Raw genomic sequence first — 22,721 nt, forward strand, 5'->3', positions numbered from 1 at the left:
GGGATCTTGGCTCAGTTATTCCGACGCTGGGTATGCTAATTACATCTAATTTTCATTGAGTTTGAGAAAAACACCCACATATAAGTAGACCGTGTTGTTCAAGGGTCAGCCATACCTGGCCCTGGCAGCAGCGGGTCCCCACACAGCTTAGTACTTGAGCCAGTCCTGGCCGCTGGGTCTCCGAAAGCTGCGTACCCACTGAGGAGGATACAGCCTGTACAGGAATTCAGGTTTGGTTCTCCTTCCCCACTTGGGGGCTGTTTCCTTATCCGTAAAATGGGAGGCTGGTCCCTATCTTGTGCATTGCAGGATGCAGGGGAACTGACTCCTCTTGGCAACTGGGGCTTGTCCCATCCTACTGAGGGGGAAACTGAGGTCAACCCACCAACCTAGAGTCAAACAGCTGGAAAGTGGCAGTGCCAGATTCGAGCCTGAAACCAGGCTCTTTCTTCAGTCACCTTGCCTAGCCATTCATAGAAGTTTTTACATCTTTTAGGAGCTATCACATGCTCATGGTAGAAAAATTCAAGTACAACTTCCTTTTTTATACAAATGTTTTGTACACACTTTTTTTTTTTTTTTAGACAGTCTCACTCTGTCGCCCAGGCTGGACTGCAGTGGTGTGATCTCGGCTCACTGCAGCCTCCACCTCCCAAGTTCAAGTGATTCTTGTGCCTCAGCCTCCCAAGTAGCTGGGATTACAGGTGTGCATCACCATGCCCAACTAATTTTTGTATTTTTATACTGATGGAGTTTTGCCATGTCGGCCGTCCTGGCCTCAAGTTATCATCCCGCCTTGGCCTCCCAAAGTGCTGGGATTACAGGAGTGAGCCACCGTGCCTGGCTCACTTTTTTTTTTTTTTTTTTTTTGAGAGAGTCTTGCTCTGTCACCTACACTGTGCAGTGGTGCAGTCACAGCTCACTGTAGCCTGACTTCGTGGGCTCAAGCAATCCTCCTACCTCAGCTTCCCAAGTAGCTGGGACCACAGGCGAGCACCACCTCACCTGCCTAATTTATTTTTCTTGTAGAGATAGGATCTCCCCATGTTACCCAGGCTAGTCTCAAACTCCTGTGCTCAAGCGATCCTCCTGCCTTAGCCTCCCAAAGTGCTGGCATTACAGGCGTGAGCCACTGCACCCGGCCCTGTACACACTTTCTGCACTGTACTTTTTTTCACCAACTTGAAGACTGCTCCAATTAATCTATGTGGTGCTTCCATTCTCTCAGTACTCAGCCAGTAGAACCTCCCAGGTGTATCTCCCTCATCCCCCTTGGATGGACAGTTAGGGGATCTCCAGTGTTTTGCTGCTGCAAAGGACACTGCAATTGATAGCCTTGTGCAGATGACTTTGGGCCCAGGTTAGAGGGCACATGTAATTTGCATTTGGGTCCATATTGCCAGAAAACTCTCCAAAGAGGTAGTACCGGTTTACCCTCCCATCCCCAACTAGATTGGGCACCTCTTTCCTCATGCCCTCACCGGCCAGGCAGATGCTCTGTGCCAAGAAAACCAAACAGCTGCTTCCCTTACAAATACTCAAGGACGTGTGTGGGGGCCTGAGTCCAGCCCTGCACCTTTACCAACTGCAAGATCTCAGGCAATAGGCTTCACCCCTGTGGGCCTCAGTTTCCTCGTATGTAAAACAGTGGTGATTGGATTGTGGTGAGGAATTTGTAGATGCAAATGCCTAGGACAGTGCCTGGAACATCGAGGCCCCAGGTGAGAAGTGGCTGTTCTTACGCGTCTGCATGAGTCTTGTACGCCATGACTGCAGTCATGGGATGGGGGCCAACCCCCTAGGATGGATGCTCAGGCCTGGGACCTGGGTTTTGGGAAGGGTTGAAGGGAAGGGAAGAACAATGTGGGGGAATTACTAAGGGGAAAGGGTCGGATTAGCTTATCCCAGCTTCCCACTGTGCCACTGGGAAAACTGAGGCCCAGAGGGGCCCAGGCCTTGAAGTGATTGCAAGTTCAGCAGCATGAAACTGCTCTTTATCCGTGCATTGCTGCCAGGAACAAATGCTAAATGGAGAGTCCGGAGGGTTGCCCAGGCCACTGCGGGACCCGAGCTTTGAGACTGAGGGCTTGGGGACACAGAGCCTGAGCCTTGTCCTGAAATCCTGGAGGGCCCTCCTTGGACAGGACAGAACCTGTATTATCTCTCTGAGCCCAGCCTCAGCACAACCCAGAGTCTTCCAGAGCTGAGATCTTGCCACACCAGCTGCGGTCACAGACCTGCCACACTGGCTTGACCTGGGAGTTCCTTACAGCTACAGAAGCCCTGTCCACCCGACCCGCTGCATCAGAATCTGTGTCACCAAGACGTACACGTTAATGTTTGAGGAGCACTGGGACCCCGCCAGGGTGATACTCTGCCTGCCTGAAGGGACAGGCCACTGCTCTGTGGGCAGACCTCAGCCCCCAGCCCCAGAATGTCCTCCCCAGCTCTGTCGCAGACACACGCGGCTCCCTGGGAGGCACAGAAAGTATAAGACTTGGACCTGGCTCGCGATGAACTGGTGGCCCTGGAAGTTGCTACCCTTTATTGAGCCTCTGCCAGCTACCAAGCACATTATCCCATTTAGTCTCACAACAGCACTGGAAGTTTGCTGTTTAATTTAGAGTATCTTGCAGCTTAGGCACACAAAGCACACAGAGGTTAAGTAAATCGCCCAAGGTCACCCAGCATATACGTATGCAGGAGCTGGGATATGAATCCAGAGCTGTCCCCAGCACCAGAGTCTAGCCATTTACAGTCAGGGTGGGCATGGGGGCAGATGGTGGCTCCTCTCACCCCTGAAAGCAGAGCCCCAGCCCCTGTGAGCCCTCACAGTTGGTTGTCCTGGCCGTGGTGAATCTGACCTCTCAAGAGCCTCCCTTTCCGGAGCAGAGGCCTGCGATTCTCCATGCTGGAGAGCCCGCCAAGAGGGATTCTCCTACAACTTTCCAGAACACAGCAGTTCTGGGGCCAGGCCAAGCTAGCCATGTACAGCTGGAAGAGGCTCTCTCCCCCAGATGCTGAGTGACTAGAAGCCAAGAGGGAGGGAGTTCTGGAATGGTCTGGAGCAGCTGGAGGTGAGGCCTGTGGGGGCTGGGGCGGGGCCTGGGAAGAGGGACCAGCGCACGGAGTATTCTGAACCGCAGAAAGTATTCTGTTCACTCTAGGAGAAAAACAGGAGTGTTGTTCAAAACAGCCAGACGCCAGGCCCAGCTGCCCTCGCCTGGTTTTTACTCTTAAACACCTTCGCATTTCATGGCTGTTCGGAAGAGAGAGAAGTCAGCCAGTTGTCCATTCAGACACAAGACAAGGCAGCAGCCGACAACCAAAGGCAAATATTTTCCATCCTGAGGAAAGCCTCCCGGGTGGCCCCAGGCCTGCCTCTGGAGCAGTGGCTGGCTGGTGGCTGGCTCTCCCCGAAGGTCGCTGCTTCTGGTTAGCAGACTGCGTGTCTGGGGGACTGGCCAGGATCCACCCCCACCCAGGGAGCACTGGGGGCAGCGGGGCGGCCATTCTAGGCCCACAGGAAATGGAAGCTCCCTTCCTGGCGTGAGGGCAGCCAGGCCTCCGGGGAGGCCAGGACAGCGTGGCCCCTACAGTTCCCCGTCTTGAAACCCCAGCCCTTGATATCAAAATGGGACCTGTTAGTCTGTTGTTGGGGAGGGGGATATAACTGCCCAAAGCTCTTAGGTCCTGAGTGAATTTAATTTTTTTCAGCACAACAGTAGCCACACACAGTTGAAGAGTGGCACATGGCTCCGTGGGGTTTGTATTTGGTCTACAGGTGAATGAACAAGACCCACAGGGACTTAGGCCTCATTATCATAATTCTGCAGCCCCAGGAGCCAACCCCCCATGTGGAAACCCTTAATAGGTAGCCTGGCCAAGTGGGTAGCGAGAAATCAGTGATGGCAGGCCCTGGGACTTCTCTCTAGTCCCCTCCCCACCCTTTTTTCTTTCTTTCTTTCTTTCTTTTTTTAAATACAAGAGTTTTACTCTCTTCCCCAGGCTGGAGTGTAATGGTGCAATCTTGGCTCACTGCAACCTCCGCCTCCTGGGTTCAAGCAATTCTCACGCCTCAGCCTCCCGAGTAGCTGGAATTACAGGCACACGCTACCACATCCAGCTAATTTTTGTATTTTTAGTAGAGACAGGGTTTCACCACGTTGGCCAGGCTGGTCTCAAACTCCTGACTTCAAGTGATCCACCCACCTTGGCCTCCCGAAGTGCTAGGATTATAGGCGTGAGGCATCGCGCCTGGCCACCCACCCTTTTTATCTCCCAAGGAAACCAGTCTTCTGAAAATTTCAGAGGAAATCAGGACCTCCTCGCCCATGTATTTTACCCGGGGGTGCCTGTAACCTGTATTCACAAAAGCCCCACGGGCATCTCCCTGATTGAGGTCCCACCCACAGGGCCTAGGACAGGGGGACCAGGGAGGGCCCCAGAGGCTGGAGTTTGGAATACCCCCTTCTCTTCTCTGGAGCTCAGTTTCCATGTCTGTGAAATGACAGGTGATGTCACCTCCCAGAAGGGCAGTTTGAGAGAAGTAAAATCTATTGAGGTACCTTGGACACAGGAGGGGGACAGACAGCATCAACTTTTGAGGGTGCTGCAGTTACACGGCTCCAGCAGTCTGAGCCTTATCAAGACCTTTCCAGATCTGAGGGAAGCCCATGCCCCGTGTCTAGCTGGCTGGGGGAGAAACCCCTTGAGAACCCCCACTCTGTAATGCTAGGGTCTGCATTTGCTTAGGAGGCTTTGTCCCTGTCTCTCCCCTTCTGGACCAGCCTGGCTTCCTGGGCAGGCCCAAGAGTGTCCCGTGCGCAGCACTCACAGTCAGTGCAGTCTTTAATCTGCATTCCACAGGCATCCTCACCCCCTCCCCTCTCAGGAGCTAGGAACCTGCCAGGCTTCTTACCTCTCTGCAGGAATCTCCACCCCCCACCACAGGCTGCCCTCTTGGGGTAGGGGCCCAGCCCTTGAGGCCTGTCTCCTCCAGCCCAGCTAAACCAGAGAGAACTCCATCTCAGGTTCCCAAATAGGCGGTGTTCTTCCCCGCCACCAAGCTAGGCAGCTCCTGGTGGCTGGAATGCCCTGCTCCTTTCTTCTCAGCCCACCACTTCCTCCAGCCTTCCCTCCTCTGTGCTTGCAGCAGGGAGTCTTACCCCACCTCCTTCAGGAGGGAGGTGCTCACGGGTTCCTATGCCTGTGGGTCTCCAGGATTGGGCACTGAGCAGTCTGGAAAATGTCAAGTGAGGGAGGGATCCAGTCAAAGCCCCAGGGGGGGCCTCTGAGCTCAGCCAGTTCTGCTGCTGCTCCCCACCTCTGGGGGGAAGGACAGGCTGGGGTTTGGATGGGTGGCCTTTTGGAGAGCAGAGTAATGGGAGCCGACTTGAACTTCCTGCGGCCTCATTCCCTGACTGGGGCCGGAGGGTAGTCTGAACTGCTGGCCTGGGGTGCTGGGCCGCAGGGGAAGGGGCTGGGAGAGAGGGATCTGGGTGAGTCTAAGGGAGGGTGATACTGAAAAGAGGGGACGGCAGCACTAAACTGCCTTCGGGGAGTCCCCACTGTGCGCCCCTGGCACTTCCCCAGCCCCCTGGCGCGGTCGCAGGCACGGGTGGGTCAGCCTCAAAGTTGTTGGTACGGCCAGCCCGCTGCTGTTTAAATGGTGTGTTTGTTTGGAGTGGCTTAGGGAGGAAACTGGAAATGGGGGGGGGGGGGGGCGCAACGCCCCACTTGGCGCCACCGCTGCCGGAGGGTCCGCGTGTTAGAAGCCCCAGCTTCGCAAATGACCGAAGAAGGGTGGGCGTTGAGGAGGGAAGGCCGAAAACCAAGGGGGGGATTCGGGGCCCCGGGCCGGCCGCCCCCTTTTTGCGGGGGGAGAGCAGGAGCCGCCTCTCGCAACCACTCTGCGCGCGGGGTGGGAGGGAGAGAGGGAGGCGAAGGGACGACAGCGCCGGGCTCCCCGCCCCCATCCCACCCGGTTCCAATATTTCGCAGAAAGGCACGCGGCTCCTAATCGGTCCTTTCCAGGCTGAGATTTAGCCGCGCGATGCCCGCGCAGGGGCGGGGGCCGCGGGCCGGGGGAGGCGCTCAGAGTCCGGAGCCGCCGAGCGAGGTGAGGAGCCCGCGTCCTCGGCTGGTGGAGCGGGCGGGCGGGCGGGCGCGCAAACCCGAGAGGCAGATATAGAAAGGGGGGCAGGTTAAAAATAACCCTCTCCGGCTGGGAAGCTCGCGCGCGCTCTCTCGCCTCGTTCGGTGCCAGAGGACTCCAGGGGAGGTGGCGTTGGGGAGGGCAGAGCGGGATTCCCCCTCCTCCGCCGGGCGGGGTGCCCGCCTGCGCGCCGCGGTTGCACGTGTGCGGGGCCGCGCGCCCGGGCCCCCTCTGCAGCCGGTCGGTGGGTGCCCCCTCCCCAGGACCGGGCGCATCTGGCAGTGGCCCCCCGCCCGCAGCCTTGCGCGGCTGGAGGGAAGCGCTCTATTATTCATTATTTACGAGCGTTAATAGGTTTGAGCCACGGGGCGGGGGGGGCGGGGGGGCGGCGAGGACGCCGTGGGGACCGAAGCGTTAGGGGAAGGGGTGGGAGGGAGGGGGAAGGGCGGGGGCGGGACTGCGCCGCGGCCTGGAGGAAGAGGTCTCGGCCTGGGGCCCTGCGAGCCGGGCGCAGCTCTCCGCCAGGTTTCTCCACACCGCAGGCCGTCGAGGTCGCTCAGGGCGCCAAGAGGGCAGCGCAGGCCTTAGATTTTGCTCTTGGCCTCTGTCCTTCGCGTCCTCGCCCTTACAGAGGCACGGGGAGGGGGCTGCGGGGGCCGTACGCCCCGCCCTGCGCGCCCCTCGTCGCCGCCGCGTCCCCGCTGCAGCCCCGGCCTCATTTATCATCATCTTTGGTCAAGTGGAGTGTGCAAGGAACAGCTGCTTCACTCGGCTGACTTCCGAGGGCGGCTACGGAGAGAATCAGGGAGATGAATGATGGGGGCTGGGGGGGCCACTGCCCCCCGGGGTCCCCGCGCAGGCGAGAGGGAGGCGGGGAGCGTCCAGGGCAGCCTCCGCCTCATGGCGAGCGCAGCGCCCCCTTCCTCTCTCCTAGCGCCTGCAGCGACCGGGAACTGGGGGACGGAGGACGGGGCCCGCCCCAGGAGAGGACTGGGCGCCGGGGGGCGCCCTTCGCTGGCGGAGAACTGGCGGGCGCGCTGCCGGCGGAGCCCGAGGTCGCGGTGACCTTGCTGGGGTCAGCGGGCTGGGCTGCGGAGGCGGCGGCGCGGCGTCTTTGGTGGCGCTTTCCGGATTGGCGCAGAGGCCGGGAAACAAGGCGGGGGCGGGCGGGGGAACACAAATAGAAGGTGAAATTTTACCTGCCCCTGAGGGAGTCCTGCGGATTTTCTCCGGCAGCAGCAGGCGCTCTGCCTTTGTCTTACACGGCTGAAACATCTGTTGCAGAGGGGCGGAGAGGCCGCAACAACCCCCACACACCCTGCGCTGCTCCTGGTTCCCCTCTGCCCCAGCCGTGCTGCAGGACACCCGGCGCCGCGTTAACCCTGCTCGTGCTGGGGCGCGCGCCCGTCACCCGCTGCCGCAGTCCACGCCTCGCGTGGGGCCTCCTGCCACCGCCCCGGATCGGGTCTTGACGGGGGCGCCCGGCGATCCCCCTCCACCTCGAAGAGGTGCTGAGGCGTAGGCGGGGGCGGAAAGGGTTAATGGCCTAGTCGCAGACCCTAATTGTCAGAGCCGGCCCCGCTTCGTTTCAATTACCCTAAGTAGAGACTGAATGCGCAATTAACGAAGTCAGCTTGCCAACTGGAAAGCCGGCCCCGCTTTCACGTTGAGCAGAATACTCCACCAGCTGACTTGGACGAAGCAATTTCCTCCTCTCTCTCCCCTTTTTTCTCTCCCTCTCTCTTCCAATCCCCCTCCCTCTTTTTCTCTCTCCTTAATAATAAAATTATACCAAGCAGTTTGCGGTGTGGCAGGCGGCCAGAAAAGCGTTTCTTTAAACGCCGCCGTCTCACAATTAGGCAGCAAGAGGATTTGACACGCCGTGGCGGCCTGACAGGCGGCTTCCTCCCCTGGGGACTGGGGGAGGGAGGGGGTGCCAATTCCCCGCTCCCCCAGGTGGAACCGGGACTGGGAGGGGCTGGCCTGCTTCGCCTCTCCGGCTGTCAGGATGGCTGCAGCGAGGGGGTGTCGAAGGCAGGGAAGCGAGGGGCGGTTCCGCCTAGGCTGGGGAAGGCGGAAGGCAGCGGCACATTCCACGACTTCTCTGGGAAGCTGTCGTATCCAGGAGGGAGACCTTGTTCCCTTTCTGTTTGACAGACAGGCATTCTGAGGCACAGAGCTGTGGAGGGATCTCAGCCTTGCTGGGCGTCCTGCACAAGTCACTGGCCCACTCTGGACTTCTTCCATTAATCTCTCGGCAAAATGAGGGGGAGATTTGACCTAGAGTGTGCTCTGCAAAAAGTGTCTTCTAGTGGCTCATTGCCCTTAACAGCTGGTCTTGCAGGCCAGGAGAGGGGGGTGTAGGCAGCACCACGTAGAAGCAAGTCGGAGACCCCTATCCGGTTTGGGTGGCAGACCCATGGTCCTCAAGGCACACAGGAGGGTGGCTCGGCAGGAAGCCAGGATGCAGGCAGCTCATAGATGGGGTGACTTTGCAGGATTGCCAGGGATTGGCGCCATGAGGACAGAGGACACTGAACACTAGCTGCAGCAGCCGGGCCACTTGAGTTCGGGGAAGGCTCAGAGAATTTGGCAGAGGTGGGAGGTGACTGCAGGGGCCCCCATTTGCTCTTTGCGGCCCCCCAGCCCCACCCAGGCTGCTGCTTACATGGGGTGCCTTCATCCTCCCTCACATAGTTAAGCCCTCCTTCTTCCAGCCTTCCCTGATATCCTTCTCTCCCCACCTCACAGCCTTCTGGGTGTCACTACATCTCAACACCACCATGGCAGTTGTCTGTGTGTGTGTGTGTGTGTGTGTGTGTCTGCCTCTGGAGAGCAAGGGCCATGTGCTGTTTCCTGTGTGTCCCCGGCACCCAGCTCGGCCCACATCCAGACTGTAAGCTGAGCAGAAATGTGCTCCACCAGTGAACCAGTGCAGGCACCAGGGGTTCTAGAGGAGACAGCACACACTTTGTCTCCCCTTCCTGATTGGCTATTGCATGCATCCTGGCCTCCAGGCCCTCATCCTCAAACCTCTCTCTGGGTATCATCCCTTTGGTCTGGGTTGAGGGTTAAATGCACCCAACACAGAGCCCAGCGCTCGGATCCATCTCGTTTGTTTATTTATCCAAGCAATACTGAACGGACATCGACTCTGGGGCCATTTTTTAAGCTTGGAGCTTAGGGTCAGAGGAAGTCCCTGCCCTCCTCAGGCTACATTCTAGTGAGGGAGGCACATGTGAAACAGCTTATTGTACCATCAATTATGTAATTACCGCTGCGATGAGAGCCACCCAGGAGCCTGGCGGGGGACCCAGGAGAGTGGGGGTGGGGCCTCGCCCGGTGTCTGGTATGGAATGCCACAGAGGTTCTCACAAGCTCTGGGAACCTCCAGCCTTTGCAGTCCCCCTTCTCTCTGCACCTCCTTTCCAAGGCCGCTGAGTGCCCCTCCTGCAGGGGTCTGCCTTGTCTACCCCCTGAGCCCAGGGCACTGCTCTCCTGCATTGCTCTGCTCATCTGTGCTGGGCCCAGAGCTTCTCCTGGGCCAGGGAGCGCTGTTCCTCCTGTTCCGGGTGCCATCGAGCCCATGCAGCTCCCCTTTGCATCAGTTCTGTCAGCGTTTGACCCCAGGAGCTTGTGATCAACTTTAGGCCACAGACAGGTTCTCTTGAATTCTCAAGTATGAAAGAAAAAATTTTATACTTGGTTGATAACATTTTCTTAAATGAGAGATAATCCCTTTTTTTATAAAATCCTGATTTCTGTCTTTTTCAAGGGAAAAGCTGAGAAGCTTTGGCACCCTGGCCTCCCACTCTCAAGTGGCCACAGTCTGCTGATGCTGAGAGGGGCTGCGGGCCCCCCCCCACTTTATTTGGGAGCAGGATCGCCAGTTTGCCTCCATACCCACCTGCCCACTTCCCTGCCAGGCCTTGGGAAGATGTTCTTTGTCAAATGAATGAAGCAAAGCAGTGGCCACCCCTGATCTCCCGCTGCCTGGCCCACCCACATGTGCTCTGTGCTGCCACTCCACTGCTCGTTCTGGATATTTTCGCTGGGTTACTGTGACATTTTGTGCATTATTCATTCAATAAATATTTATTGTTCTGGACAATGGGGAATAGCTGTGAACAAAACAGGCAGAAATCCTTGCTCTCATAGAACTTTTGTTCTAAAGAGGAGACCAATAATAAAGCAAGTCAAGTTTGATTACAACAAGGCAAGTCGTGGGGGTGCAAGGGGTGCTGTTTCAAACAGTAGTCAGGGAAGGCTTCTTGAGATGGTAACAGAGGAGCCAAGACTTGGAGCCAGGGTAGAGAGTTGTGTCGGTATCTGGGAGTGGTATTTCCAGAGGTAAAAGGCTTGCCCAAGGTCACACAATCAGCCAGCAGTCAGACAAACCCACAGGCTTAGCACCTCTGTGTTTCCACTTCCCCAGGGAAGTAAGTCATGGACTGTGGGGTACGGAGGACAAGGCTGGGGCCAGAGAGTCCCGTGCCTCCCGCCTCCCTTAAAGTCAGCAGCCAGGCCAGGCGCGGTGGCTCACGCCTGTAATCCCAGCACTTTGGGAGGCCGAGGCGGGCGGATCACCTGAGGTTGGGAGCTCAAGACCAGCCTGACCAACATGGAGAAACCCTGTCTATACTAAAAATACAAAATTAGCCGGGTGTGGTGGCACATGCCTGTAATCCCAGCTACTCGGGAGGCTGAGGCAGGAGAATCGCTTGAACCCGGGAGGTGGAGGTTGTGGTGAGCCGAGATTGCGCCATTGCACTCTAACCTAGGCAACAAGAGCGAAACTCTGTCTCAAAAAAAAAAAAAAAAAAAAAAAAACAAACAAAAAAAAAACCCCAGCAGCCACACTTGGCCTATCTCATCCTTATCATGCAGCCTCCTGTAAGGGCAGGAACTCCTGGGGCTTGGGGTGGGGAGAACGGAGCTGGCTGGGAACACCTCTGTGGGGCCCATCTGGCCCCTGTGCCAGGGTCTGGGCCAGCCCCTTGGTCTTGCCAGGCCTGGGACTGATTGCGTCTGATGGCATCAGCCTGGCCTTGTGGGGGAAGGACAGGGGCTGTGTCCCCCCGCCAGCAGGACCCAGACGACTGCCTGGGCCACCAGACCCTGGCCCTGTTAACTGTCTGCGACCCAGCAATCAGCACCCCCTCCCCCCTTTTCCCTTTTCTTCATTTTGACAGAGACACAGAGAGGTGGTGATGCTTTTTGTTCAGTGGTGAATAAAGTGATCTAAAAAAAAAAATTATTGTCCACAAGAGACTGATCAGTACAGAACTGATAATAGGTGAGCTCTTCCCAGCAGCCTTCCCTGGGGGACCTTGGAATGCCTGCAGCTGCTGCGGAATCCCCTCTTGTTCCCCAACACCTCACAGTGGAGGTGGGGCGGCTGGCCATCTGCCCCTCTTCGCTGGACTGTGGGCCCTGCGGCCCAGGTCTCCTGGCCCCTTGATGGCTGTATCCCAGGAATCAGCACCAAGGCTCGGTGGGGTGGGATGGAGAGCAGAGCACAGCTTTAGAGTTAGGGGACCTGGGCACCTAGGCAGAGGGCCTGGCTGTGCCTATGAACAGCAGGTGGGGCCAGGCCAGCAGGTGGGCGTGGTTAGGCCCTGCAGGGATCCCATTCAGCTGGCTTAGCAGGTCTCAGCTGTCTCCACAGCTGGGTCCCTGGAGGAGATGGTGTTGGGGGCTGTGAGGGAGGCTCCTTAAACACCTGAAGAGTCCAGACACCTCTGCTCCCCGCTCCTCTCTGATGCACTCTGAAGGGCCCAGAGCCCCCAGCCACACCAGGGCTCCCCCAACCTCAACTGACCCTGGCTAGGGCTGCCCTTCTGCTTCTCACCCCATCACTGGCCTCCTGATATTTGGGACCCACAGACCCTATAGAGAGGGCATGTTGGTCATTCCGTGGGATTCTTCCTTGAGCATGGGGGGCCATGAATGAGGAGGGATGCATATCCAAATGTTGCCCACAGGGAGTGGTCTGGAGGGGCTCCCTGGTCCTCTGGGGTTCCTGATGTCCTAGGAGGGTCCTCCATCTGCCCCAAGCAGGCCTCTCAACCCACGGACCCTAACCTGACCCAGAGGCCTGTGGGCACCCAACCCTCTTGTTTCGTGGGCTCCTTGGAAACTCACCCCCTTCCTCCTTTAAGCCAGGCCCCTAGCATATGGAATTGAGCCCATAGGACAGCAGTGAATCCCGCGAATGATTTCTCATTTTCACCAAGTCTCATGTATTGATTATTCATCACCCACAACAGATGGGGAGGCCCGAGGGCTTCCACCTTCTCCAGCCCTGCCTGGACTCCCCCTCTGCCCTGTCCTCAGTTTCCAGAGCCCTGGTATACTCCTCCTTCATCCTCAGGTTCCCAGTCTGCCCTGTCCTCAGCTTCCAGTAGTCCTGGTACACTGCTCCTTCATGCTCAGTTTCCCAGACCTTGAGTGGGTTGGGTTTTTAAATTTTTTTCTTGCAGCTACAAATTATGAAACCAGGTCATAAAACCACCTTGGGTAAGTAGGTGGGATGGAACCAGTGGCCTCAGAGCTGCTGCTGGGGATCAGGAAGCCCCCAATCCGTTTCCTTCTCCCTCTCTTCCTGTCTCCCCTCAGCCTCCCTCTCTCCCTCTCTTAGGAAAAAATTCCAGCCACCACCTCCCAGCTGGGCTCCCTGAGGAGCCATAGCAGCTCTGGCCCACACTGTGCCCATTTCCCTGACTGGGCCCTCAAGCCTGGGGTCTGTGAGGAGGCTTTAGGCCTAGTGACCTCTCCCTGAGGCTGCCCAGGGGACAGTAGTTGCCTTGGTGACAGTGGGCGGCTGGTGACCATCACTGCCCATTAGTGGACCCACCTGAGGTGGGTCTGGCTGCTTAAAGATGAGGACAGCATAAAAATAAAAGTGAGGACCCTGGCCTGGGGCTCAGGCCGTCACAGGCTGCAGCTCAGCCCCTTGCCCCACAACAGCTTTGGCTTGCATCCTGCTCCAAGAGACTGTCCCTCCAAAGTGGGAGCCCCCCGCAGGGGTTCGGGACAGGGGTGTCCACCCGTGGTCCAGTCACTGCCGCTGCTGCTGAGGGCGTCCTGCAGAGGTGCTTCACTGTGGGTGGGCTCTGCTCTGGGGTCCTAAGCAGGGCACTTGTCCTGAACCTCAGTTTTTTCTGTGAAGTGGGAGGAGGGATTAATCAAATTGTTGTTTGAGAAAGCCGCACAGAATGGGTGTTCTGCAGCCGCCTTGCTCCCGCCCCACAGTCCTGTAGATTCTGTAGATTTCTGGAGGGAAAGGGCTAAGATCTTTGCCTAAAAGAAGGGCTATGCTCTAGGTGTGCCATGCTGCCAAAGGCCTTTGAGAGCAGCTGGCCTTGCACCAGAGGATAGCTGGGGTTTCATTTTGTCCCCACTATTTTCATGGCTTGGAGTGAGGACACCCATTGCTGTGTCAAGGGGAATCCTGGTGCCCTGGGTGCTGTGTGGCTCCAGTCATGCTCCCCGCTGCGCCTGGCCTGCCTCCTCTGTCCAGCGCTGAGAAGACTAAGCTTCAGGAACTGATTCTAAGGGTGAAGTGTTCGTGTATCTGGTGCTTAAAGGATGCACTAGACTCTGCCCCTCCTGCCTTCTAGTTTCAGCAAGAACTTTGGAGATAAGGCCTGGACCAAGTGTCTGGGAGGAGAGGCAGGTTGGGGAGAAAGGGATGGATTGGAGTGAGTGGGGACCCTCCGGGCAATGTGGTTGAGCTGGACCATGAGGAGTGATCCCAGTGGGTGGGGAGTGCCCTCCCGGTCCCCACCTACCACCCCGTCTCCCTCCAGCCCAAGCCACAGGCCAAGCCCACAATCTGCCCCCTAGGCCACTTCTTCCCTGCCTCCAGGTTCAAAGGTCACCATCGCTCTGCCAGGGGGACTCTTTCTGCCCCCTCCTCTCCTAAGGCCAACCCAGCCCAGCCCTGCTGCCTGCCTCTCTTCCCCTCTGTGTCCTGTCCTAGTGCTCTTAAAAAGTAATCATAATCATAATAATTAATAACAACAGAGCCCATAGCAGGCCTGAGGCAGCCCTTAAAGAGGCAGTGCCCCATTTTCTCCCAGCAGAGCTGGCGGTGGGACCCGGCTGGCACTGAGAGGCGGCCTGTGCCTTTGTTCCTATCCCTCCCTTTGCCTTGGATTCCAGAGTGGTGTTGGGGCGAGCATTTTTGCCTGCGTTCTCCATCAGCACTGGGCTTCTTGTGTTTTAATTGAACTGTCTTTTCTTAGCGATAGATGCTTTCACCGCATCCAGCTGCTCGTGTGTATTGGGAAACCTGCCTGTAATACAGCTCGGCTAAATTAAAAGACGCAGCAGCTGGACCGATTAAACAGGGAGGGAGGGATGCAGACGGACAGGCAGGGAGGGGATACTGGTAATAGCACCCCCTCACTGTCTCTGTCTCTCTTTAAATAATGTTTCTGGTAATGCATTTTGGAGAATGTGGAAAAAAAAATAAAAAATAAAGCCGTAGAAATGTTAATGATATCCACAGGACACTCAGCAGGAAATGAGAGTGATCTGGGACTAATAAAAGCCGAAATGTAATTTGTGCAGATATACGAGGCGCAGCCTTCAGAGTGGTCCTGGGTTTGCACATTCTGGGTTCATAAACATGTGCCTGGGGGAGGGCAGGGAGTGGGCGCTGTGCCCTCGGCCTGGGCACACGCTTGCCTGGGCTGCCCTGTGGCGGTCTGGCCAGGGCAGGGGCATGAGGCTGCCCACCTGGCAGGGAGCTGCCAGACCAGAACCAAGTGCCGTCCCCAGCTCCTCTGGGTTGGCGCGTCTCGGCAGGAACCTCCTGTAATGTTTTATCTGAGCCACCAGGGTTAGGATTGAAGTGGGTCAGAAGGGCGGGCACGCGGCTTGTTAGGGATGCCTGCGACAAATCCAGGGAGAGGAGCTGGAGCAGAGGGAAAGCGACTTTGATGAACTGGTGGGCAGGGGCTCGCCTCATGGGAAAGTGGCTGGCCCCACACTAGGCTGGGTCTCCTGCATTCGTGGGCCAGGGCAAGCTGACTCCAGAGAGCAGTGGTACCAGGACTGGGCCGACGGGCTTCTGGGGGCCATCTGGCTGCCCTGGGCTTGCCCTGCTCTCAGGCAGATGGAGGCCCTCTGTCCCCTTCCCTGCATCCGTCCGCAGACCCTGAATGAGGAAGGCACTTTGGTGGGGTGTGGGCCAAGGAAGAAGGGTGAATGGAGGAGCCCCTCCTGTTCTCCCCCACTCCCCACCTTTCTGCCTCTTCCCTGTTTCCCCCCACCTGACTCTGTGTGCCCCTCTTCCCCTCTCTTTGTCCCTTCCTGACCCCTTCAACAACCTGGAATCTTTGTAGCCTGAGGCAAGCCACCCCTTCCTTTTGGAGCATTTGGGAACCAGCACTGGAAAGTCCCCTATCCCCTTCTGGGCCACACAGGCCGAGCTGAGCCCCTTCTTCCTGCCTCCAGGCCAGCGGGCCAGCGTGGTTCTGGGTAAATCCCAAACCCTCTGGGACTCGGCCAATGGCCAGCCCCTCCATGTACTTCCTCCAAAACCTGGGCATTCCTCTTTCTTCCATCCCTCTTTGAGGGGTCTTCTGGGGTGGCCTGGCCAGCAAGTCAACTGGGAGAGCCTTTACCCTGGATGCCGGGCTGGCAGATGCTCTGCTCTGAGAGGCTCCCACCCCGGGTCCTTCCCTGACCCAGGATTCTGCTCTGTGGGAAGGGGCAGGGGCAGGTTAGACCCCCGTCTGAGCCCCAGCCCCTCAAATCATAACCACACGGGCTCTTAGGCGTTGCTTGCCCCAGCCCCCACCTGCAGAGGTGGGGAGGGGCTGGCCAGGAGGGACAGGGCTGCGTCACCCCATGCGGGTGGGGCTGGGCTGTGCCCTTCTGTGGCCGTGGCCGTGGACTGCATCTCTAGCCCCATTAGTATGCACTCCCTCACTCTGGGCCACGTAATCTGTTTATGCACCTATGATATCAAAAACAGGAGGCAGGTGCTGCCGTCTTGCGTTCCTGGGAGTCAGAGGAGGGGACGTTTTATGTCTACAGTGGCTTGGCAGCCCCTAATCGACGTCTGCTAGAAGGAACAGACAGATTCCAGATGGCGTGGCAGTGATAGAGGAGGTGTGTGTGTGTGCATGCGTGTGCGTGTGTGTGTGAGCATACATATGCCTGTGTGCACGCGTGTGTGTGTGCTCAAGCGGCCTCCCTGGGACAGGAGCAGACCCTCCTCAGTCCCCAGCACGGCTGGGTCATGCTTGAACACGGCCACGAAGGGACTAGATTACAGGATCCAGCAGGCCCCAGGGGACAAGGGAGCGGGAATTGCTCTGCTAAATGCTTTTGAGCTGTCAGGAAGGGCTGGGAGTGGTGGGTGGGGGACAGTGGGGAGGAGCTGGTGGTGGGGGTGCGGGTAGCTCCCCAGTGACCTGGCGCTGGGCAGCCGGTTTTGCCTCCCGTGTCGGTGGCTGTCCTTGGCAAGGCTCAGCTGCAGGCAATGTGGGAGCGGGAATTACAGAGCACACCTCCCTGACACAGAAGTTGTCAATATGCGCACAGCTGGTAGGGAGGCTCAGGCGAAGGGGGGAATATTAAGAGCTGCGCGGGGGAGCAGGCAGGGTGGGGAGGTGGGTGGGAGGGTGCTTTCTGAGGCAAAAGGAAGTGGCCCATCTGAATCGCTCATCCTCTGCCTCCTCCCTGCCCGTCCTCCCTCCCTCCCTCCCTTTTTCTTTTCACAGATAACCAGCCCGAGTCATGCAGTCTTTTCGAGAAAGGTGTGGTTTCCATGGCAAACAACAGAACTACCAGCAGACCTCGCAGGAAACATCACGCCTGGAGAATTACAGGCAGCCGAGTCAGGCCGGGCTAAGCTGCGACCGGCAGCGGCTGCTCGCCAAGGAATATTATAACCCGCAGCCTTACCCGAGCTATGAGGGTGGCGCTGGCACGCCCTCTGGCACAGCGGCCGCAGTGGCCGCCGACAAGTACCACCGAGGCAGCAAGGCCCTGCCCACGCAGCAGGCCCTGCAGGGAAGGCCGGCTTTCCCTGGCTATGGCGTCCAGGACAGCAGCCCCTACCCGGGCCGCTATGCTGGTGAGGAGAGCCTGCAGGCTTGGGGTGCCCCACAGCCACCACCCCCACAGCCGCAGCCCCTACCAGCGGGGGTGACCAAGTATGATGAGAACTTGATGAAAAAGACAGCAGTGCCCTCCAGCAGGCAGTATGCAGAGCAGGGCGCCCAGGTGCCCTTTCGGACTCACTCCCTGCACGTCCAGCAGCCACCGCCGCCCCAGCAGCCCCTGGCATATCCCAAGCTCCAAAGGCAGAAGCTGCAGAACGACATTGCCTCCCCTCTGCCCTTCCCCCAGAGTACCCACTTTCCTCAGCATTCCCAGTCCTTCCCTACCTCCTCCACCTACTCCTCCTCTGTCCAGGGCGGTGGGCAGGGTGCCCACTCCTATAAGAGTTGCACAGCGCCGACTGCCCAGCCCCATGACAGGTCACTGACCGCCAGCTCCAGCCTGGCCCCAGGGCAGCGGGTCCAGAATCTTCACGCCTATCAGTCGAGCCGCCTCAGCTATGACCACCAGCAGCAGCAGCAGCAGCAGCAACAGCAGCAGCAGCAAGCCCTTCAGAGCCGGCACCATGCCCAGGAAACCCTCCATTACCAAAACCTTGCCAAGTATCAGCACTACGGGCAGCAAGGCCAGGGCTACTGCCAGCCGGACGCAGCTGTCCGGACCCCGGAGCAGTACTACCAGACCTTCAGCCCCAGCTCCAGCCACTCACCCGCCCGCTCCGTGGGCCGCTCGCCTTCCTACAGCTCCACGCCGTCGCCACTGATGCCAAACCTGGAGAACTTTCCCTACAGCCAGCAGCCGCTCAGCACCGGGGCCTTCCCTGCGGGGATCACTGACCACAGCCACTTCATGCCCCTGCTCAATCCCTCCCCAACGGATGCCACCAGCTCCGCAGACACCCAGGCTGGCAACTGCAAGCCCCTTCAGAAGGACAAGCTCCCCGAGAACCTGCTGTCGGATCTCAGCCTGCAGAGCCTCACGGCGCTGACCTCACAGGTGGAGAACATCTCCAACACCGTCCAGCAGCTGCTACTCTCCAAGGCTGCCGTGCCGCAAAAGAAAAGTGTCAAGAATCTCGTGTCCAGGACCCCGGAGCAGCACAAAAGCCAGCACTGCAGCCCCGAAGGCAGTGGCTACTCGGCCGAGCCCGCAGGCACACCGCTGTCAGAGCCGCTGAGCAGCACGCCACAGTCCACGCATGCAGAGCCCCAGGAGGCCGACTACCTGAGCGGCTCCGAGGACCCACTGGAGCGCAGCTTTCTCTACTGCAACCAGGCCCGTGGCAGCCCTGCCAGGGTCAACAGCAACTCGAAGGCCAAGCCCGAATCTGTGTCCACCTGTTCCGTGACCTCTCCTGATGACATGTCCACCAAATCTGACGACTCCTTCCAGAGCCTGCACAGCAGTCTCCCACTCGACAGCTTCTCGAAGTTCGTGGCGGGTGAGCGGGACTGTCCGCGGCTGCTGCTCAGCGCCCTGGCACAGGAGGACCTGGCCTCCGAGATCCTGGGGCTGCAGGAAGCCATCGGTGAGAAGGCGGACAAAGCTTGGGCTGAAGCACCCAGCCTGGCCAAGGACAGCAGCAAGCCACCCTTCTCACTGGAGAACCACAGCGCCTGCCTGGACTCTGTGGCCAAGGGTGCGTGGCCCCGGCCTGGGGAGCCAGAAGCCCTGCCTGACTCCTTGCAGCTGGACAAGGGCGGCAATGCCAAGGACTTCAGCCCAGGGCTGTTTGAAGACCCTTCTGTGGCCTTCGCTACCCCTGACCCCAAAAAGACAACTGGTCCTCTCTCCTTTGGCACCAAGCCCACCCTTGGGGCTCCTGCTCCAGACCCTACCACAGCAGCTTTTGACTGTTTCCCGGACACGACCGCTGCCAGCTCAGCGGACAGTGCCAACCCCTTTGCCTGGCCAGAGGAAAACCTGGGGGATGCTTGTCCCAGGTGGGGATTGCACCCTGGCGAGCTCACCAAGGGCCTGGAGCAAGGTGGGAAGGCCTCAGATGGCGTCAGCAAAGGGGAGACCCATGAGGCTTCGGCCTGCCTGGGCTTCCAGGAGGAGGACCCCCCTGGGGAGAAGGTGGCCTCGTTGCCCGGGGACTTCAAGCAGGAGGAGGCGGGTGGGGTGAAGGAGGAGGCAGGTGGGCTGCTGCAGTGCCCCGAGGTGGCCAAGGCTGACCGGTGGCTGGAGGACAGCCGGCACTGCTGTTCCACCGCCGACTTCGGGGACCTCCCACTGCTGCCGCCCACCAGCAGGAAGGAGGACCTGGAAGCTGAGGAGGAGTACTCCTCCCTGTGTGAGCTCCTGGGCAGCCCCGAGCAGAGGCCCAGCATGCAGGACCCGCTGTCACCCAAGGCCCCACTCATCTGCACCAAGGAGGAGGTGGAGGAGGTGCTGGACTCCAAGGCCGGCTGGGGCTCTCCGTGCCATCTCTCAGGGGAGTCCGTCATCCTGCTGGGCCCCACCGTGGGCACTGAGTCAAAGGTCCAGAGCTGGTTTGAGTCCTCTCTGTCCCACATGAAGCCAGGTGAAGAGGGGCCCGATGGGGAGCGAGCTCCAGGGGATTCTACCACCTCGGACGCCTCTCTGGCCCAGAAGCCCAACAAGCCTGCTGTGCCCGAGGCACCCATTGCGAAGAAAGAGCCTGTGCCACGGGGCAAAAGCTTACGGAGCCGTCGGGTGCACCGGGGGCTCCCTGAGGCCGAGGACTCCCCATGCAGGGCACCAGCGCTGCCCAAAGACCTCTTGCTCCCTGAATCCTGCACAGGGCCCCCACAGGGACAGATGGAAGGGGCCGGAGCCCCAGGCCGGGGGGCCTCAGAAGGGCTCCCCAGGATGTGTACCCGTTCTCTCACGGCCCTGAGTGAGCCCCGCACACCCGGGCCTCCAGGCCTGACCACCACCCCTGCACCCCCAGACAAACTGGGGGGCAAGCAGCGAGCCGCCTTTAAGTCGGGCAAGCGGGTGGGGAAGCCCTCACCCAAGGCTGCCTCCAGTCCCAGCAACCCGGCCGCCCTGCCTGTGGCCTCCGACAGCAGCCCAATGGGCTCCAAGACCAAGGAAACGGACTCGCCCAGCACGCCTGGCAAGGACCAGCGCTCCATGATCCTTCGGTCGCGCACCAAAACCCAGGAGATCTTCCACTCCAAGCGGCGGAGGCCCTCTGAGGGCCGGCTCCCCAACTGCCGTGCCACCAAGAAGCTCCTTGACAACAGCCACTTGCCCACCACATTCAAGGTCTCCGGCAGCCCCCAGAAGGAGGGCAGGGTGAGCCAGCGGGCAAGGGTCCCCAAACCTGGTGCAGGCAGCAAGCTCTCTGACCGGCCCCTCCATGCACTCAAAAGGAAGTCAGCCTTCATGGCGCCGGTCCCCACCAAGAAGCGGAACCTGGTCTTGCGGAGCCGCAGCAGCAGCAGCAGCAATGCCAGTGGCAATGGGGGAGATGGGAAGGAGGAGAGGCCTGAGGGTTCTCCCACCCTCTTCAAGAGGATGTCTTCTCCCAAGAAAGCCAAGCCCACCAAGGGCAATGGTGAGCCCGCCACAAAGCCCCCACCCCCGGAGACCCCCGACGCCTGCCACAAGCTCGCCTCTCGGGCGGCCTTCCAGGGGGCCATGAAGACCAAGGTGCTGCCGCCCCGGAAGGGCCGGGGCCTGAAGCTGGAAGCCATTGTGCAGAAGATCACCTCGCCCAGCCTCAAGAAGTTCGTATGTAAAGCGCCAGGGGCCTCTCCTGGTAATCCTCTGAGCCCATCCCTTCCCGAGAAAGACCGTGGGCTCAAGGGTGCTGGGGGCAGCCCAGTGGGGGTGGAAGAAGGCCTGGTAAATGTGGGCACCGGGCAGAAGCTCCCAGCTTCTTCTGGGGCCGATCTGTTATGCAGAAATCCAACCAACAGATCCTTAAAAGGCAAACTCATGAACAGTAAGAAACTGTCTTCGACTGACTGTTTCAAAACTGAGGCCTTCACATCCCCAGAGGCCCTGCAGCCCGGGGGGACTGCCCTGGCGCCTAAGAAGAGGAGCCGAAAAGGCCGGGCAGGGGCCCTTGGACTCTCCAAAGGCCCACTGGAGAAGCGGCCCTATCTTGGCCCGACTCTGCTCCTGACTCCCCGAGACAGGGCCAGTGGCACACAAGGGGCCATCGAGGACAACTCTGGTGGAGGAGGCAAGAAGCCAAAGATGGAGGAGCTGGGCCTGACCTCCCAGTCCCCTGAGGGCCGGCCCTGCCAGCCCCAGACAAGGGCACAGAAACAGCCAGGCCACACCAACTACAGCAGCTATTCCAAGCGGAAGCGCCTCACTCGGGGCCGGGCCAAGAACACCACGTCTTCACCCTGTAAGGGGCGTGCCAAGCGACGACGGCAGCAGCAGGTGCTGCCCCTGGATCCCGCAGAGCCTGAAATCCGCCTCAAGTACATTTCCTCTTGCAAGCGGCTGAGGTCAGACAGCCGGACCCCCGCCTTCTCACCCTTCGTGCGGGTGGAGAAGCGAGACGCCTTCACCACCATATGCACTGTTGTCAACTCCCCTGGAGATGCGCCCAAGCCCCACAGGAAGCCTTCCTCTTCTGCCTCCTCTTCCTCATCCTCATCCTCCTTCTCCTTGGATGCAGCTGGGGCCTCCCTGGCCACGCTCCCTGGAGGCTCCATCCTGCAGCCACGGCCCTCCCTGCCCCTCTCCTCCACGATGCACTTGGGGCCTGTGGTTTCCAAGGCCCTGAGTACCTCTTGCCTTGTTTGCTGCCTCTGCCAAAACCCGGCCAATTTCAAGGACCTTGGGGACCTCTGTGGGCCCTACTACCCTGAACACTGCCTCCCCAAAAAGAAGCCAAAACTCAAGGAGAAGGTGCGGCCAGAAGGCACCTGTGAGGAGGCCTCGCTGCCACTTGAGAGAACACTCAAAGGTCCTGAGTGCGCAGCTACCACCGCTGCCGGGAAGCCCCCCAGGCCTGACGGCCCAGCCGACCCGGCCAAGCAGGGCCCACTGCGCACCAGTGCCCGGGGCCTGTCCCGGAGGCTGCAGAGCTGCTACTGCTGTGATGGCCGGGAGGATGGGGGCGAGGAGGCAGCCCCAGCCGACAAGGGCCGCAAACACGAGTGCAGCAAGGAGGCCCCGGCGGAGCCCGGTGGGGAGGCGCAGGAGCACTGGGTGCACGAGGCCTGTGCCGTGTGGACCGGCGGCGTCTACCTGGTGGCTGGGAAGCTCTTTGGGCTGCAGGAGGCCATGAAGGTGGCCGTGGACATGGTAAGAGGCCAGCCCAGCCAGGGTGGGGAGTGTGGGGTTCCAAAGGACAGGCAGGCAGGCAGTCGGGGGAGCCCCTTTTCTCTCTAGTGCTACAGTGTGGGCCAGATGCGTCTGCAGTCTTGGGATGATCTGCAGAGTCCTCAGGCTCTCCGGGGTGTGTGGGGGAAGTGGAGGCACCCGTCTGGCTAAGGCAGGTCACACTCGCCTACCCTGTCCCCCTGTGGCCCCTATGCCCAGCCAC

At 59.3% G+C, this 22,721-nt stretch overlaps 1 protein-coding gene and 1 long non-coding RNA gene across 4 annotated transcripts in view; one reads left to right on the forward strand and one right to left on the reverse strand.

Annotated features, from left to right (window-relative positions):
* Positions 1 to 22,721, forward strand: part of RAI1 (retinoic acid induced 1) — a 131,421-nt gene that overhangs the window by 96,224 nt on the left and 12,476 nt on the right. The window contains exons 1-2 of one of the 3 annotated variants that reach the window (XM_028836065.2): positions 5,982 to 6,121; positions 16,897 to 22,480. In XM_028836065.2, the coding sequence (XP_028691898.2) occupies positions 16,913 to 22,480 (5,568 nt within the window). In that variant the 5' untranslated portion in view covers positions 5,982 to 6,121; positions 16,897 to 16,912. Of the gene's footprint in view, positions 1 to 5,981; positions 6,122 to 16,159; positions 16,283 to 16,896; positions 22,481 to 22,721 lie in introns of those variants that run through there. The other 2 variants (XM_028836064.2, XM_001091010.5) reach the window with 2 other exon arrangements.
* On the reverse strand, positions 3,739 to 7,855 carry LOC144335354 (uncharacterized). The gene is made up of 2 exons (XR_013406153.1): positions 7,357 to 7,855; positions 3,739 to 6,946 (listed from the first exon to the last, which is right to left on the reverse strand). It is a non-coding gene; the product is annotated as an uncharacterized LOC144335354 (long non-coding RNA).

Source organism: Macaca mulatta, chromosome 16 (assembly GCF_049350105.2).
Source record: "Macaca mulatta isolate MMU2019108-1 chromosome 16, T2T-MMU8v2.0, whole genome shotgun sequence".
In the NCBI taxonomy this organism is placed as follows: Eukaryota; Metazoa; Chordata; class Mammalia; order Primates; family Cercopithecidae; genus Macaca; species Macaca mulatta.